At 46.2% G+C, this 19,124-nt stretch overlaps 1 protein-coding gene across 3 annotated transcripts in view; it reads right to left on the reverse strand.

Moving 5' to 3' along the window:
- Positions 1-1,231: 1,231 nt before the first annotated feature.
- LOC100712047 (dynamin-1) overlaps positions 1,232-19,124 on the reverse strand; it is a 63,581-nt gene continuing 45,688 nt past the window's right edge. The window contains exons 15-24 of one of the 3 annotated variants that reach the window (XM_019347093.2): positions 15,968-16,081; positions 13,288-13,397; positions 12,750-12,861; positions 12,626-12,637; positions 12,388-12,555; positions 12,218-12,304; positions 11,973-12,127; positions 11,726-11,896; positions 4,464-4,499; positions 1,232-4,291 (exon numbers count right to left, since the gene is read on the reverse strand). In XM_019347093.2, coding sequence (XP_019202638.1) covers positions 4,478-4,499; positions 11,726-11,896; positions 11,973-12,127; positions 12,218-12,304; positions 12,388-12,555; positions 12,626-12,637; positions 12,750-12,861; positions 13,288-13,397; positions 15,968-16,081 — 951 coding nt within the window. In that variant the 3' untranslated portion in view covers positions 1,232-4,291; positions 4,464-4,477. The remainder of the gene's footprint in view (positions 4,292-4,463; positions 4,500-11,725; positions 11,897-11,972; positions 12,128-12,217; positions 12,305-12,387; positions 12,556-12,625; positions 12,638-12,749; positions 12,862-13,287; positions 13,398-15,967; positions 16,082-19,124) is intronic. The other 2 variants (XM_019347092.2, XM_025911904.1) reach the window with 2 other exon arrangements.

The raw sequence follows: 19,124 nt of genomic DNA on the forward strand, positions 1-19,124 counted from the left end.
GGGTGGGCAACTCCAGGCCTCAAGGACCGGTGTCCTGCAGGTCCTTGATCCAACACAGCTGATTTAAATGGCTAAATGGCCTCCTCAACATGTCTTGAAGTTCTCCAGAGGCCTGGTAATGAACTAATCGATTGATTCAGGTGTGTTGACCCAGGGTGAGATCAAAAACCTGCAGCACACCGGCCCTTGAGGCCTGGAGTTGCCCACCCCTGGGTTACTCTCAGGGAATGAACAGTGAATCAGCCATGAAGTGGTAGGCCACATAAAATCAGAGAGCAGGGTCAGCAGATGCTGAGGCACATAGTGCACAAAAGTCACCAACTTTCTGCAGAGTCAGTAGCTACAGACCTCCAAACTTCACGTGCCCTCTTCATGCAGAGAGCTTCATGTAATGGGTTTCCATGGCCGAGCAGCTGCATCAAGCCTTACATCACCAAGTACAATGCAATGTTTTGGATGCAGTGGTGTAGAGCATGCCACCACTGGACTCTAGAGCAGTGGAGACATGTTCTCTGGAGTGACCAATCACACTTCTCTGTTTGGCAGAGTCAATGGCCAACTTTGTGTAACCAGTTTGGGGATGAAGCTTCCTGTTCTAACTCGGCTGCACACCAGTGCAAAAAGCAGGTCCATAAAGACATGAATGAGCCAGTTTGGTGTGGAAAAACTTGACTATCCTGCACAGAGTCCTGACCTCAACCCCACAGAACACCTTTGGAGTAAATCAGAGACTGTGAGGCAGGACTGTTCGTCCAACATCAGTGTAACCTCACAAATGTGTTCCTGATCAGAACTTCCCATAAACACTCCTAAACCTGTGGAAAGACTTCCCAAAACAGCCGAAGCTGTTACAGCTGCAAAGGGTGGGCCGACACATTAAACCCTGTGGATTAAGAACGGGAGGCCACTCATGTTCATGTGAGTGTGACAGCAAACGAGCAAATACTTCAGTGTAATGAAGGATTCTTCCATGTGTTTTATTCACTTTTTGGTTTTGTTTCTTTTGTAGAAATGAGTCTCAGTGAGTTCTCCTTTGCCTGCAGGCTGTCACAGCTACGACCCAGTCCTGGTGGACGCAGGACATCACTCAACCCCTTGGAGTTGAGCTAGAAATGATGGATGTTCAGTCTGTGAACGTTCAGCAGAACGTTTCATCATGAGGTCATGTGACATGTCATGTGACTGATGATGGTGTCAGGAGGTGAGTGTGTGATAAAGAGTCAAAGTCATCTTCATTCACACAAACTTTATTCATATCTCTTTGGGCCCTGATCACATGACACTAATGCACAACAGATCTACACACACACTCTCTCTGTCTTACACAGACACACACACACACTACAGTGTTGGCCGCTGCATTTATAGTTTAGCTTTTTGCTCACATATATATGGTACATTTCTATATCGTCATATTCGCAGCACATAGATTCATATTGAGAGCATACACATGTAACTATCCACAAGCACAGGTGTGGGAGGGGCCGAGGTACGTGGAGTGTGCCGCTGCGGAGCGAAGTGCAACGCTTTACTGATGAATAAACTCATACGGCAAGCATGCAGACGTTAATGTAGACAACGACGACATGGCACAGCTAATGCCCCGTGGCGGTGGCGGCGCTGAACGCTGCTCGGGGCTTAATTAACTCTACAAAATCACCACAACATGAAGAGCAAACACAACACAGTGAGGAGAGCAGCTGGTACATCCAAACAGGAAACACGATCACTTGACACTTCGCTCACATGAGCAGCACAAAACCAATCCCACCTCCAGAGAAACCGGGCCACCTCCACAAACATTATCTCCTCATCGCTTCAGTCATAGCTTCCTCTGATCTTCACATCAGAGGATGCTCACCGTAAACCAATGAGGAAATGAGGAAGAACAAAAAACATCTCAACCCTGCTGGCGTTAGATGAAGAGGTAGAACCAGCCGGAACCAGGAAAGGGAAGGAGGAACCACAATGATCCATTTGGAACCAGCTGGTAGCTTGGTGGTCCATGCAATAGCTACACTGGACAAACATTTGTGGAACAGATGCAGATCAGAGGTAAGGCGGGATGGTTAGCTGAAGGTGGGTGAGCTCAGCGAGCACTGTGCTGCTTTTCAGTCTTTTCTCTCTCTGATGTAGATGTGATAACGGCTCTCTACCTCTAACAGCCCGATTACTATGTGAAGGATTCAGGACATTGGACCGAATTTGACCTTAAAAGGAAACTGCATCAGCAGGATTTGATTTGTGGAGGGATCAAATTTGACCTTAAGCTACCTTTATTCTAGCTAACTCACAGCTAACTATCCCACCTTAAAGGCGGTATAAAAGATGGACATAGCTTCTGGGTCTGAAACGTGACGCCTTAAAGCTGCAATCTTTGTAATGACCACCAGGGGGCAGTAGCTGCGGTAGACTTGCCAGTCCCACAGAAGTCTCTGAAAAACCACCCTGGCCGTGACCTCCGTAAACACTTCCTTGTGAGTTTTTGGTCCCTACTGCTCGTCTCAGTTCGAACCTATAACAGATGAGTCAATTCCAAACATTTTGATCGTTGCATGTTTCAGAAAAACTCATCGGGCCTTTTGGCTCCACCCCTCAATCGTCACACATGCGTCAACACACTGAGATGGCAATGGTGAGAGAAGTTCATCTCATGGCTTCATACCGGCATTCACAAACATAAAACATCACGGCAGCTACGTCCATCTGTTACACCGTCTTAGCTGAACCGCTCACAAAGTCTGAGCACAGACTGATTGAGTCCCTGGATCCAGCTGAGAGGTCACAGCCCATCTCTGGAAACATCTGGATACAGTACTGTCCATAACTTTGACAGTTACAAACGCACAAACTGAGCCAGTTACATGACCATTCACGAGGCCTGTGTACAGCTGGTTTCAGCCTATGTTTGTGCTAAGATGATGGTGCATGGTGGTCCACACATGTCACATGTTCAGTGCAGCTACAGGTGGAAGGACAGATGCCAGCAGAGACAAACGTGGACTTCCAGCAGAGTAAAATAAATAATACAATAAATAGATAAATACACAAGTTAAAACTGTAAACTTTACACTGTAAAGAAACGGCACCATGGATCAGAACAGCAAGTGAACATGAAGATGATCTCAGCTGGGACATCCAGAGCAGAGACCTCCTCCTCGCCTCGTCTCCTCCAGAGTCGTCTACAGTACTGACAGACCTGCTGAGGTCACGTGTTTCTGTCTGTGGCGTGACCGATCGTCATATTTACACATAATGTATTGCTGATCAGCTGCTATACAGTCAGAATAAGTGCTGATAATAATCAATATGTTTATTACTAGGAAGGTTCACAGTAACACAGCTTCAGTGAGACACAAACACACACTCTGTTCAGCTTAACCCTCAATCGAAGACTGGGGACTCTCTCCGTGGGCGGGGCTACCTTTACTGGGACGACTGGGAAAAAAATGACAGAAAACAAAAGAGGAGAAGAGTAAATGAGGAGAAAGGCCAACTGGTACAGGGGTCAGAGGTCACACGAGTACAAACAGAACTGGTTAGAACCAGCAGTGATCCTCATGATCACGGTAGATCTTGATGGAACCAGATGGTATCAGTAAGCTGGGCGTTCGGTGAGCAGCTTATACATTTAAACCAGTTAGAAGATCCAACAGACTGGAACCAGCAGAAACTTGTTAGACGTAAAGAAACGAGTCGCTGAAACATACCGGAGCCAACCAGAACTAGTTAAAACAGCTGGTTCCAGCATGTTGGGCAACCAGTCTGTTCAAACCAATCTGAACCAGCCAGGTCTACATCAGGGCTTGATTTGTCAAGAACCAGTTGGTACTGGTATATCGGAACAACTGGCAGGAACCAGTGAAACCAGTAGATGGACCCAAACAAGGAGCAGGTTTGGAAAGCAGTCCATTCAAATATGGCTGAGTTAGAACTAATGTGAACCACTGAAGCCGAGTTTAAAACAAAAACCATCAGGACCCGCTCGGATTATCCTGCTGGTACCAGTAACCCATCCATCAATATCAAGCTGGAATTAGAACCAGTTAGAACCAGTTTAAGCAGGCTGGAATAAGTCTGAGGTTTGAACCAGTCAGAGCTGGTCTGGTGCAGCATGTAACCAAAGGGAAATCTGAGTAAAGTGTCCATGCTGTGAAACCACATATGGAGCACTGATGGAACGGCCGTTTCACACGGGTCACGTGTTTCGTATGCTTGTGTGTGTGACTGTCAGAGGGCGGAGTCAGAGGCTGGTCTGGATGATCGGGATGGAGATGCAGGAGCCCTCCGACTGGAGACAGACAGACAGAGAGACAAACGGTCAGTCACGGGCCGATGGAGCCGGTAGTCACACTGATGCTAGGAAAATGGGCGGTATCACACAGTGACCGCAACAGATTGATTGGGCGATGAGACAAACACACAGGGTGGAAACAGTGACATCACACAGACATCTGACGTACCATTGGTGAACTCCTCACTGGTCACTGATAGAGATTCTGAAAGAATAACCAAATATGGTCAACATGAGGGAGGCGGAGCTACCTGCTCTGACGCTGAGAGCTTCCTGCCAATCACTGAAGGTTTGTGAGTACGTTTCAACATTTCTGCATAAATTTGATCAAATTTTCTAAAAGTCCAAACATAGAACCAAACAGTGCTGAAAGTATCAGACTACCACTCATTCACTAAACAGTGAATCAACAGCCCCGAGTCATTCTAACTACCAGAAACCTCGAAACAAAGGCTGAGGGGGCGGAGTGGCAGCAATTTTTCACACCAGCCTATCAGTCAACCAAAAACCCAGACAGACTTTTAATTCATTTGAAAGCCTGATGCTTAGCCTCGTCCACCCCAGCTGTAAAACTCAGAAACCAGTCTTACTTGTTATCATCTATCGTCCACCTGGGCCTTACACAGAGTTTCTCTCTGATTTCTCAGACTTTTTATCTGATTTAGTGCTCAGCTCAGATAAAATAATTATTGTGGGTGATTTTAACATCCATGTAGATGCTAAAAATGACGGCCTCAACTTGGCATTTAATCTGTTATTAAACTCAATTGGCTTCTCTCAAACTGTAAAAGAACCCACCCACCACTTTAATAACACTCTAGATCTTGTTTTAACATATGGCATAGAAACTGAACATTTAACAGTGTTTCCTGAAAACCCTCTGCTGTCTGATCATTTCCTGATAACATTTACATTTACAATAATTGATTACACAGCAGTGGAGAGTAGACTTTATCACAGTAGATGTCTTTCTGAAAGTGCTGTAACTAAGTTTAAGAATACAGGGAGTGCAGAATTATTAGGCAAATGAGTATTTTGTCCACATCATCCTCTTCATGCATGTTGTCTTACTCCAAGCTGTATAGACTCGAAAGCCTACTACCAATTAAGCATATTAGGTGATGTGCATCTCTGTAATGAGAAGGGGTGTGGTCTAATGACATCGACACCCTATATCAGGTGTGCATAATTATTAGGCAACTTCCTTTCCTTTGGCAAAATGGGTCAAAAGAAGGACTTGACAGGCTCAGACAAGTCAAAAATAGTGAGATATCTTGCAGAGGGATGCAGCAGTCTTAAAATTGCAAAGCTTCTGAAGCGTGATCATCAAATAATCAAGCGTTTCATTCAAAATAGTCAACAGGGTCGCAAGAAGCGTGTGGAAAAACCAAGGCGCAAAATAACTGCCCATGAACTGAGAAAAGTCAAGCGTGCAGCTGCCAAGATGCCATATTTCAGAGCTGCAACATCACTGGAGTGCCCAAAAGCACAAGGTGTGCAATACTCAGAGACATGGCCAAGGTAAGAAAGGCTGAAAGACGACCACCACTGAACAAGACACACAAGCTGAAACGTCAAGACTGGGCCAAGAAATATCTCAAGACTGATTTTTCTAAGGTTTTATGGACTGATGAAATGAGAGTGAGTCTTGATGGGCCAGATGGATGGGCCCGTGGCTGGATTGGTAAAGGGCAGAGAGCTCCAGTCCAACTCAGACGCCAGCAAGGTGGAGGTGGAGTACTGGTTTGGGCTGGTATCATCAAAGATGAGCTTGTGGGGCCTTTTCGGGTTGAGGATGGAGTCAAGCTCAACTCCCAGTCCTACTGCCAGTTTCTGGAAGACACCTTCTTCAAGCAGTGGTACAGGAAGAAGTCTGCATCCTTCAAGAAAAACATGATTTTCATGCAGGACAATGCTCCATCACACGGGTCCAAGTACTCCACAGCGTGGCTGGCAAGATAGGGTATAAAAGAAGAAAAACTAATGACATGGCCTCCTTGTTCACCTGATCTGAACCCCATTGAGAACCTGTGGTCCATCATCAAATGTGAGATTTACAAGGAGGGAAAACAGTACACCTCTCTGAACAGTGTCTGGGAGGCTGTGGTTGCTGCTGCACACAATGTTGATGGTGAACACATCAAAACACTGACAGAATCCATGGATGGCAGGCTTTTGAGTGTCCTTGCAAAGAAAGGTGGCTATATTGGTCGCTGATTTGTTTTTGTTTTGTTTTTGAATGTCAGAAATGTATATTTGTGAATGTGGAGATGTTATATTGGTTTCACTGGTAAAAATAAATAGGGGCATAAATGGGGCAGTACCCCTGGACTGGCAGACCGGGGTGGTGGTCCCCATCTTTAAGAAGGGAGACCGGAGGGTGTGTTCCAACTACAGGGGGATCACACTCCTCAGCCTCCCTGGGAAAGTCTATGCCAGGGTGCTGGAAAGGAGAGTTCGTCCGTTAGTCGAACCTTGGATACAGGAGGAACAATGCGGTTTTCGTCCTGGTCGCGGAACACTGGACCAGCTCTTTATCCTCTCAAGGATACTTGAGGGTGCATGGGAGTTTGCCCAACCAGTCTACATGTGTTTTGTGGACTTGGAGAAGGCATTCGACCGTGTCCCTCGGGGTGTCCTGTGGGAGGTGTTGCGGGAGTATGGGGTGTCTGGCCCATTGCTACGGGCCATTCGATCCCTATACAACCGTTGCAAGAGTTTGGTTCGCATTGCCGGCAATAAGTCGGACTCGTTCCCGGTGGGTGATGGGCTCCGCCAGGGCTGCCCTTTGTCACCGGTTCTGTTCATAATTTTTATGGACAGGATTTCTAGGCGCAGCCAAGTGGTGGAGGGCTTTCACTTCGGTGGCCTCAGAATCTCATCTCTGCTTTTTGCGGATGATGTGGTTCTGTTGGCTTCATCAGGTGAAGGCCTCCAGCTCGCACTGGAGCGGTTCGCAGCCAAGTGTGAAGCAGCGGGAATGAGGATCAGCACCTCCAAATCTGAGGCCATGGTTCTCAGCCGGAAAAGGGTGGAGTGCTCACTCCGGGTCGGGGATGAGTTCCTGCCCCAAGTGGAGGAGTTCAAGTATCTCGGGGTCTTGTTCGCGAGTGATGGGAGAAGGGAGCCGGAGATCGACAAACGGATTGGTGCTGCGGCTGCAGTGATGCGGACGCTGCACCGGTCCGTCGTGGTGAAGAGGGAGCTGAGTGTAAAAGCGAAGCTCTCAATTTAACGGTCGATCTACGTCCCTACCCTCACCTATGGCCACGAGCTGTGGGTAGTGACCGAAAGAACGAGATCGCGGATACAAGCGGCAGAAATGAGCTTCCTCCGAAGGGTGGCTGGCCTCTCCCTTAGAGATAGGGTGAGAAGTTCGGCCATCCGGGAGGGGCTCAGAGTAGAGCCGCTGCTCCTCCACATCGAAAGGAGCCAGTTGAGGTGGTTCGGGCATCTGACAAGGATGCCTCCTGGGCGCCTCCTGGGTGAGGTGTTCCGGGCATGTCCCACCGGGAGGAGGCCCCGGGGCAGACCCAGGACACGCTGGAGAGATTATATCTCTCGGCTGGCCTGGGAACGCCTTGGTGTTCCCCCGGATAAGCTGGAGGAGGTGGCTGGGGAGAGGGAGGTCTGGGCTTCTCTGCTTAGGCTGCTGCCCCCGCGACCCGGCCTCGGATAAAGCGGATGAAGATGGATGGATGGTAAAAATAAATAATTGAAATGGGTATATATTTGTTTTTTGTTAAGTTGCCTAATAATTATGCACAGTAATAGTCACCTGCACATACAGATATCCCCCTAAAATAGCTAAAACTAAAAACAAACTAAAAACTACTTCCAACAACATTCAGCTTTGATATTAATGAGTTTTTTGGGTTCATTGAGAACATGGCTGTTGTTCAATAATAAAATTATTCCTCAAAAATATAACTTGCCTAATAATTCTGCACTCCCTGTATAATCCACCCACTGTTATCATCTTCAATGCCCTGTACCAACATAGAGCAGAGCAGCTACCTGAACGCTACTCCAACAGAGGTCGATTATCTTGTTAATAATTTTACCTCCTCACTACATACGACTCTGGATACTGTAGCTCCTGTGAAAACTAAGGCCTCAAATCCGAAGTACCTGACTCCGTGGTATAATTCTCAAACACGTAGCCTAAAGCAGATAACTCGTAAGCTGGAGAGGAAATAGCGTGACACAAATTTAGAAGATCATTATTTAGCCTGGAGAAATAGTTAATCTTCATGATTAATCTTAAATATGATCAACCTATCTCTAATAATCGGCTATGTACCACAGGCCTTCAAGGTGACTGTAGTTAAACCTTTACTTAAAAAGCATCTCTAGACCCAACTGTCTTAGCTAATTATAGGCCAATCTCCAACCTTCCTTTCATATCAAACATTCTTGTAAGAGTAGTTGTCAAACATACACAGATCATCATTGACAGAGTGTCCACTGGCCGGTAGGTGTGAATAGACTGTGGAGTCCTGGCACTTATTGTAGTATGTGTTTAGTTGTGTTATTTTCCTTTTTTACATAAAATTTATGCAAAAACATAGAAAATCATAAGAAACTGTCAAACACCTCTGAAAGGTACTGTTAGAACAGGATCACACAAACACAAGAGACAAACGGACAGAAAGACAGGAGGACAGACAGATATGGCTCCGTGGGATGTGTGGGAGTGGGCAGGTGCGCAGACCTCGTGCTAGGCTAACAGACACACAGATGAGGGTGAGGATGGAGAGTCTGAGGAAAGAAAGAGAGAGTCTTTCTTTTTCATGTCTGTGCAGGTTGTTTGTTGATCGCTGCTTTTTGTTCTACAGTACCAACGAAGAAGAAACTTGCTCTCAGCTAGGTTTTGATAAAACATCATCCAGGTCCAGTTAGACACACAAACACAAATTCTCTGCTTCAGGTTCAAACACTTTCACAGGTAATGCTCTTTTTAACAATTGATGTCTTTTACTGTAGCTCTGTCTGCTGAAGCCAGCTGCACACATTAATGAGAATCCCTGGAAACATCTGGATGTTCATGTTACAGTTTAGAAACAGCATTCCAGGATACAGACATCTGTTTGATGCTCCTTTACACTGCACACCGAGACCTTCTTACACTGTCACACACACCCATCAACCAACACCTGCGGTTCCTCCACAGTCCAGCAGAGGCAGCAGTGAGTCAGTCCCATAGACTTCCATGTAAAACTTTACGACAGAAACAAACACGTGTCTGTGGATCATTTATTGGAGGATGTGTTATTACGCGACTGGATTAAAGTTTCAATTCAATTCAATTCAATTTTATTTACAGTGGCTTGCAAAAGTATTTGGCCCCCTTGAACTTTTCCACATTTTGTCACATTACAGCCACAAACATGAATCAATGTTATTGGAATTCCAGGTGAAAGATCAATACAAAGTGGTGTACACGTGAGAAATGGAACGAAAATCATACATGATTCCAAACATTTTTTACAAATAAATAACTGCAAAGTGGGGTGTGCGTAATTATTCAGCCCCCTGAGTCAATACTTTGTAGAACCACCTTTTGCTGCAATTCCAGCTGCCAGTCTTTTAGGGTATGTCTCTACCAGCTTTGCACATCTACAGACTGAAATCCTTGCCCATTCTTCTTTGCAAAACAGCTCCAGCTCAGTCAGATTAGATGGACAGCGTTTGTGAACAGCAGTTTTCAGATCTTGCCACAGATTCTGGATTGGATTTAGATCTGGACTTTGACTGGGCCATTCTAACACATGGATATGTTTTGTTTTAAACCATTCCATTGTTGCCCTGGCTTTATGTTTAGGGTGGTTGTCCTGCTGGAAGGTGAACCTCTGCCCCAGTCTCAAGTCTTTTGCAGACTCCAAGAGGTTTTCTTCCAAGATTGCCCTGTATTTGGCTCCATCCATCTTCCCATCAACTCTGACCAGCTTCCCTGTCCCTGCTGAAGAGAAGCACCCCCAGAGCATGATGCTGCCTCCACCATATGTGACAGTGGGGATGGTGTGTTCAGAGTGATGTGCAGTGTTAGTTTTCCGCCACACATAGCGTTTTGCATTTTGGCCAAAAAGTTCCATTTTGGTCTCATCTGACCAGAGCACCTTCTTCCACATGTTTGCTGTGTCCCCCACATGGCAGCTGTAATTGCAGCAAAAGGTGGTTCTACAAAATATTGACTGAGGGGGCTGAATAATTACGCAAACCCCACTTTTCTTTTTTTTTTTAATTCAAGTGTTTATTGAAGTTATGCAAAAAATAAAATGAGATGTACAGTATTTGATGGCTTCCTTTGTTCTTAGACTCATATATACAGTAGTCTGGATGACCGCCATCACTTCAAGTTCTTTTTCTTCACATAAGTATGAAAAAGAAAAAGAAGAGAAAAACAAAACAAAACATACAGACAAAGAAACATACATACAGACAGATATAGTATGTAACTATATACATCCAGAGAGGGGGCAACTGAAAAGCCAACACTTTCAGTAGCAGATGGTGACATAGCACTAGTACATGTTAGTATTAAAAACAAACAACATAAACAAACAAAAATTCACCCAACCATTCCTTCAATGATGAACATCAGCGATATCTGGCCTTATAGGACTCGCATAGCGGAGCCATTTTCCCCAGTGTTTTACAAATTTCTCATACTGAAGATTCACTAAAAAAGTAATCTTTTCCATCTTGTAAATTTCAAAAGTTACATCAATCCAGCTGTTTAATGTTGGTGGATCCTGTGTCATCCATCTTTTAGTCAGTGCCTTTTTACTTGCAGCCAGCACACACCCCACTTTTCAGTTATTTATTTGTAAAAAATGTTTGGAATCATGTATGATTTTCGTTCCACTTCTCACGTGTACACCACTTTGTATTGGTCTTTCACCTGGAATTCCAATAAAATTGATTCATGTTTGTGGCTGTAATGTGACAAAATGTGGAAAAGTTCAAGGGGGCCGAATACTTTTGCAGGCTACTGTATATAGGGCCAAATCACAACAGCAGTCGCCTCAAGGCGATTATATTGTCCAGTAGATCATACAATAATAATTTTGCATTATTAGGGGCGTGGCCTCTTTGACTGACAGGTGGATGATGAAGCTGCAGCTGATGGCTGTCTGCTGGGCTTCACCTCAGCTCATGTCTTTGAACTGGACCTGTGGACCGTGTGCGTGCTGCTGGAGCTTTTTTAATGACATGACCAATAACACTGCTGCTGTGACCTTACTGTGAGAGACCATGTGACATCACAGGCTCCTTTCATCTTTTATGTACAGTCTGCCTCCAGAAACTCACCTGTCCTGACTGCATTTGAACTCAGCACACGCTGGGAGCTTGTGACCGTGCTGCTGATCACCTGACCTCTGTGACCTCAGGTTTCCTGTTATAAACACGGATTAGGAGGGGCGTTACCTGGGAACTCCAGGTGGTGGCGCTCTGTTGGGCCGTGAGGGGATAGAGGGTGGGGGTCCAGGATCAGGTGACACCGCCGGACGGGAGGGGGGACCCGGGGCGGCACGACCACCTGGACGAGGAGGGCCAGGAGGGGCCCGGCGTTGGGGGGTCGGACTGGACATGGGGGACCTGCAGAGACCAGCCCAGTGTCAGTGAGGCCACCCACGGTCTGTTACGCAGCACGGCCCATCTGTTAGCGGCATACCTTCGTCCCGGCGGCATCCCCGTCACCTGCAGCCACGAGTCGTCAACAGGCGGAGGCATCGCTGTGGTGATGGTGGAGGTGCTGATGTCACCGATGATGCTGAGGCCCTCGCGCAGCGCGTGGTACATCCTGAGCATCTCATCACGGTGCTGAGCCTGGACGAGAGCAGGAAGAAGCAGAGTCTGAGTCTGATTGGCTTAAAACCCAAGCCCCTCCCACCTCCACCTGTCCGCCTGCTGCCTCACCTGTTCCTGGGACTCCTCCATCAGGGTGTTCTGGTCTCCACAAGAGTACAGCTGAGCCAGCAGGTCAGCGTGGATGAACTCCTTCGTCTGAGGAGCAGAGAGGAGGTCATGTGACTCACTTGACACAACATCACTTCCTGTGTTGCCTTGTGTGTGTGTGTGTGTCGTACATTGTTGACCATCAGGTGCATGATGGTCTTGGGGATCAGGTCCCTGATGGTACGGTGGATAATGGCAAGGTACGAGTCCACCAGGTTCCTGACTATCTCCACCTGCCGCTCCAGCTGAGGGTCCAGACTGTGGATCTGCCCGTCGCCGCTCGACTCCTCGACCTCCACCTGCACACGCTGACCGTTAAACACACACACACACACCACCTCCACCTGAAATGCACTATGGGAGACTCACCTTCTCTTTATCCTGATGGAGGGTGTGGAGAGGACAGAATAAAGTATTTACATGTAATTGTACTGCAGTAATAAGTAATAACATCAGTAATAATATTGTTATAACAGTAAAAATTGGTGCGTACCACGCTGCGTTCAGGGTACACTCCAGCACGTAGGAAAGACGCCTTCCAGCCGTCGACCTCTTCCTGAGACTCGCTTGCCAGCTCCAGCTGACGGTAGTCCTTGTACACGTTCCTACATCATCACAGTTTCATTTATGATCAGACATAAATCACAGGATCATCATCAGAACCAGGGCGCACAGTCAAACTACACACACATATCTCATCTGCTCCTGAAAAACATGTCTCCATTTTCTATGTCTACTTCCTGTCACGTGATGGCGTTTGTCTACGCCATCAGAGAGCCTAAAGATGAACTTTGACTGAGAACAGTTTAACGCTCATCCTCCTTCACCTGAAACATCTGTGCTGATGTGTTTCGAGCCACTGCAGCTGGCACATCACTGTGTGTCCAAACGCCGCTGCGTTTAGTTTCCATCTTCGCTGACCTTCAGATTTTTAACCGCACGCTTTCGTTCTCGGTTCAATCACAGCACATCACACTCGGATGGAAATGAACTCTTTGTTAAACGTTACCGTAGGAGCTGGACACACTGACCTGTGCTCAGTGTTGAACAGGGCGAAGATGTGTTTGCTGGACATGAAGCTCTTCTCAATGTCCTTCAGTTTCAGGTTGTCTACAGGCAGCATGTACTTCTTCTCTTTCTCCTGTAGGAGGCACAATGAAAGCAGTGAGATAAATAGCATAAAGCCTTTTAGGCTTCTGCCCTCTCAGTAAACCTTTATTTAACTAGATTTAACTTTAAATAGAAATAAAATGTTTGTGCTGGATCCATGTGACACCTTCCTTTGGTATTAAAAAACCTGCTGATGGAAATGAGCAACAATGTGTTTACATGTGTGTGTTTGTTACGGTTTCCACTCTGGATGACACACGGAGTTCAACAACTTATCCGAACGAGGAACAACGCTTTCCATTCCGGGGACCTGGAGGCATATAGTGCTGCCAGGGCTAACCTGAGAAGAGGCATCAAGACTGCTAAGCAGCAGCACAGGAGGCGCATCGAGGCCAGGTTTGAGAACATCACAAACCCAAGACAGGTCTGGGAGGGCATCAGGGCTATCACGGACTACAAGAGGAGAACACCACCACCCTCAGCCGACAGTCCTACTCTGGCTGAGGACCTAAACCTCTTTTATGCCCGTTTTGATAGGGATAACACCGACCCTGTCCTGTCCCCACTCCCCTCAACCGACCCTGCTCCAGTCCTGAGCACTCATGAGCTGAGGCGTGTGTTCCGCGGCATTAACACCAGGAAGGCGGCCGGACCAGATGGAGTGCTGGGCCGGGTGCTAAAAGACTGTGCTGCGGACCTGGCGGACGTCTTCACCTCTATATATAACACCTCGCTGTCCTGTTCACTGGTACCATCCTGTTTTAAAGCAGCAACCATCGTTCCCATCCCCAAACAGTCAAATGTCACATGTCTGAACGATTTCAGACCTGTGGCACTCACCCCCATTCCCGCCAAATGCCTGGAGAGATTGGTCATTAAACACATCAGAGCTGCCCTTCCACCATCTCTGGACCCGCACCAGTTTGCATACAGGGAGAACCGGTCAACTGAGGACGCGATCGCCACAGTGCTGCATACACTACTGGAGCACCTGGAGCACAAGAACACCTATGCACGGCTCCTCTTTGTAGACTACAGCTCGGCTTTTAATACCATCCGGCCATACAAACTCCGTCCCAAACTCCATCAACTGGGACTCAACTCCTCCCTGTGCAACTGGATTGTGGACTTCCTCACTAACCGTAGACAGAGCGTCAGAGTGGGTAAGAACACCTCTTCCACCCTTGTGGTCAACACCGGTGCCCCTCAGGGGTGTGTTCTGAGCCCTCTGCTATACACTCTCTTCACTCATGACTGTATTTCCTCCTGCGCGTCCAATCTCATTGTTAAATTTGCCGACGACACCACAGTGCTCGGACTCATATCCAACAACGATGAGACAAACTACAGGACAGAGGTGCAACAACTAGAGTCATGGTGCCGCGACAATAACTTGGTCTTAAACACCAAAAAGACCAAGGAGATTATTGTAGATTTCCGGAGGAAAGGTCACAACAACCACCTGCCTCTCTTCATTGGCAGTGAGGCGGTGGAGAGGGTGAGCAGTTTTAAATTCTTGGGGGTAACTGTGACTGAGGACTTGTCCTGGGGCAACCACATCACCTCAACTGTACGGAAGGCCCAACAGCGCCTCTACTACCTGAGGAGACTGCGGAGCGCACACATTCCCAGACCTCTGATGTTGAACTTCTACAACTGTGCCATCAGCAGCGTTCTGACGTACGGATTTCTAGTGTGGTTCCCCAGCTGCACCAAGGCCGACCAGCAAGCACTCCAGCGGGTGGTGAAAGAAGCTGGCAGAATTATTGGAACGATTCTGCCAGAGATTAGCAACATCTTCCCCACTCGCTGTCTGAGGAGGGTGCACAGTATCCTGCGGGACCAACATCACCCTGCGCACCACCTTTTTCACCTGCTGCCCTCAGGGAGAAGGTACAGGTCCATACAGGCCAGAACGTCCAGATTGGCCAACAGCCTGTATCCACAGGCTGTGAGGCTCCTGAACTCGCCCCCCCCACCCCCACCCCCCCCTCTCTGCCCCCCCTCTCACGGACAATAACCATATCCAACTTATTAATAGCTGTGAACTGGTATGAAATATAGACATTTATCATATCTCACAGTACAATAATTGAACGGGTTGCACTGTTGCACTTTGTCATATTTCTCAGGTCTTTGTTTGAATGTCCCATGAACATTACCTGTCATATTCTCATGTTTTTGCTAAGGATCGTCTCATTGCACTGAAGTCACACTGGGTTAAATAGTCACACTTGGGTCTAAGGGGAATTTAGTATTTATTATTATTTGTTGTAGAAGCTCCAAACACAATTTCATTGTTCTTGACAATGACAATAAATACTTGAATTGAATTGAATTGAATTGAATTGAATTCCTCCTGCAGACTGTGAGGTGTAATTAGGTCTGTTTAAATGACTCGTCCAGCCGGGGTTTGTACTGCAGATTGTGACAGTTTTGAAAGCACGTCTCATGTATAATGGCACGGCTCACCGGCAAAGCTCTGCACACAAGCAAAACCAGCTGGTACATAAAAACATCATGCTCTGCTACACAGCCCTGCACGGGTGCAGGTGTGAACATGCGTGTGCGTTTGTGCAGGTTTCTGTGCCAGTGTGTTACCTCATCATCTTTGTACCAGGACAGCGTCTCAGCAGTCAGGACGAACCAGTACTCTTTGGCTCCGCCCTTCATGATGCCGATGTTGTTGATGGTAAGCCAGCCTTTACGGATCACCTGCGCACAGTATCAGTAAAACATGTGACTGGTGATGATGTCACTAATCGCAGACTGCCTGAACATCTGACGTTGGGCTGCAGTCGCTGCAGAAACCTGGACGTTTGGTATCAGGTACAGATCAAATAACACCTGGACCAACATCACGAACCCCCTCAGGAGGAGGGACGTAGCTCTTTATTTTTTCATCAAAATTCAAATCCAGATCAAAGGTCAAAGGTCGCTTTAAACCTGCATATCACAGGTCAGTGACACCAGGTTAACACCTGTTTCGTGTTTCCAGTAAACCAGTGCCAACAAAGGTGCACCTGCACCCTCCCCATTACATGAGCTACACAAGATAGTGATGTGTCGGTCGCGAACGAAACGGCTCTTAGAACCGTCTCTTTTAAGTGAACGACGCGAGCCGGCACCTTATTGGGAGCCGTGTTTTTTTTTTTTGTTTCTTTCTTTCTTTCTCTCACCCTCTCTCTCTCTCTCGCACTTTTTTCCCGCTTCACTCCGCACGCGAGCCTTGTGCTTTGCGCTGGGCAGAGGGGGGAGGGGCGGTAGTTACAGTCGCAGTAGCACAGGAACAGAGCGGGAGGGAAAGAGAGAGAAAGAGAGCCAGGGACAACAACGTCACATTAGAAAGGTATAGTAATCATCCACAACTATTTTCAGTTTTGGATGATAAAGGATTCAGAAAGTTGATTCATGCAGGCCAATATGACAGAGAATGTGCATTTTCTTTTTGTTTTGCATATTTTAATTTATATTTAATTGTGTCGTGGTTTGCAGTGTTTTGTGTTGTTTCACTTGAAATTTGTTTAAAAGGAAAAAGCTGAAAATTTAAATAGTTAAAAGCAGTGTTGGGACTAACGCGTTATTAAGTAATGCGTTACAGTAACTACGTTATTATTGTGGTAACGAGCATGGTAACTAGTTATTATGCCAAAACCAGGAACGCGTTACTCGTTACTGGGATTTAAATAGGCTCGTTACTCGTTACTTCGTGTGGTGGATATTGCGGAGCTTCCACAGATTCAATAACATTAGCAAGTGGTGGAAGCCAGCAGGTGGATGAAGGAAAAGGGAGGCAAGAGGAGAGACCCGAAGCGGCCGCCGGTCCGCATGTCAGGTGAACTGAACTTCAGGTAAGAAGTTATGACCTGCAGTCTATCGGAGTCAGATATAAACCAAGTTTAGGTGGAGTTTATTTTCGGTATGCTGACATTTTCGTACTGCGTGCTAGCTAGCATGACGGAGTTTCTATACAGCTGGGTGGGTGCTATGTTACTGATGTTGAACTTTATTTTGTTCATACGGTTAATTATTAGAGTTGCCAACCGTCCCCTAAAAAACAGAATCGTCTGGTATTCAGAGAAAATATTACGCGTTTCGTATTGAGGTGAAAAGGAACACAGTTTGTCCCGGACTTCAGCTACAATGAAAAACACACAAAGCTGAAGCTGCACAGCTGCCTCTTCTTCTCTCATTCTCTCCTCTCCCGTTTCTACTTCAATAACGAAACTGATCAATGATCAGCTGATCGGCTTTTCTCTCTTGTTTATTTATCGCTCACTTTGCGCCAGAAAGAGGAAACCAGCGGATGTTGCGCTGAACAACAGCAGCACGTTTAAGCTTGATCAGCTGTTGTTAGAATTTATTTAATATTAATTGCTAGTATCAGCTGATGTTTGCTGGAGCCACAGCTGTAAAGCTGCTGGTCATGATATCGGTTTGGTTATCTGGTGAGAGGGAAACATGCAGATGAAACCAGGAGATGTCCTTACTGAATCATCACAGCTGAACAGGTGATGGAGAAACAGGTTTACCTTTTAGGTGACATAAATGAGTTGAAGGGAAGTTATGAACTGTTTCTGAGAGACAAATAACACCAGGATCCTTTTCTGAGTAGCTGACAGCTGGTAACTGTGCAGGGGCGGGTCTAGCAAAGTGTTGCCAGGGGGCCAGGTAGGGCATTAACAGGGAAAGGGGGGGACAAGGAAATACTTTTCTTTATTATTCTCATTTAAAATGTCTCGCTTTTAAAAAAAATAATTATCCGAGTCTTACAACAAACAATTGATAGATTGATACATATATACCATCAGAACAGTGTACATCACTGTCACAACAGTGTTTGTTTTCATTCAAAGGCTTTATGATTTTTCCTATAATGGTGGGCCGGTCTCTAGTCAAAATGCCTGGGACGATTTTTTTGTCCTGGTCCAGCTCTGTATGCAGCTCATCTGCAGTCTGGTGTTACCTACATCTTCCTATTCAGAAGGCAGAATTTCCAAGTTCTGAGTACAATCAAAAGCACCACGACTGCAGTTTTTGTGTTGGATGTAAAATGCAGGCTAGAATCATGGCGGCGGTCAACGACGGTCCAGGCGTGGGATTTCTCTCGTGGAAATGTGCACATTATTTTTTCCTTTCTATTGGTAGGTGGCACAGTGCACTTGTGGCAAGTAAGCAAGATAGAAGACTGGCAGTCTGGCTGGGTATCCAGTTATGGAAGCAACACATTAACAAGAGAATTCTGAGTAAAACCAAAGTTACTTTCCCTAGTAACTAGTTACTTTGAAAGTAACGAGTAACATGAAGTAACTGAGTTACTTTTTTAGAGAAGTAACTAGTAATGTAACTAAGTTACTAATATAAAGTAACTTACCCAACACTGGTTAAAAGTTGAAATGTAAGTAGTTGGTTTTTTGTATTATATGATTTATTTATTACATTTTATGTGGAGTGAATAAATAAAAGTATATTTACGGTGACCGCTAGAGACAAAGCACATACAAATCCCGAAGTACGTAAAAACTCCAAAACACGTACAAACTCCAAAACACGTACAAAACACAACAGAAGTGCTCCAGGATGCTAAGCGCTGTGTTGAAGCCAGGAAGTACCAACGACTGGATTTGGTGTGTGGCAGTAACAGGTAAATGAACATTTTTTTGAATTATTTGAATATATATGAGTGCTTGTGTATAAATACACAAACAATACACATATGCTTTCAATTGTGTAATTTAAGTGATCTAGGTAGCTCTGT

This window comes from Oreochromis niloticus, linkage group LG12 (assembly GCF_001858045.2).
Source record: "Oreochromis niloticus isolate F11D_XX linkage group LG12, O_niloticus_UMD_NMBU, whole genome shotgun sequence".
Classification (NCBI taxonomy): Eukaryota; Metazoa; Chordata; class Actinopteri; order Cichliformes; family Cichlidae; genus Oreochromis; species Oreochromis niloticus.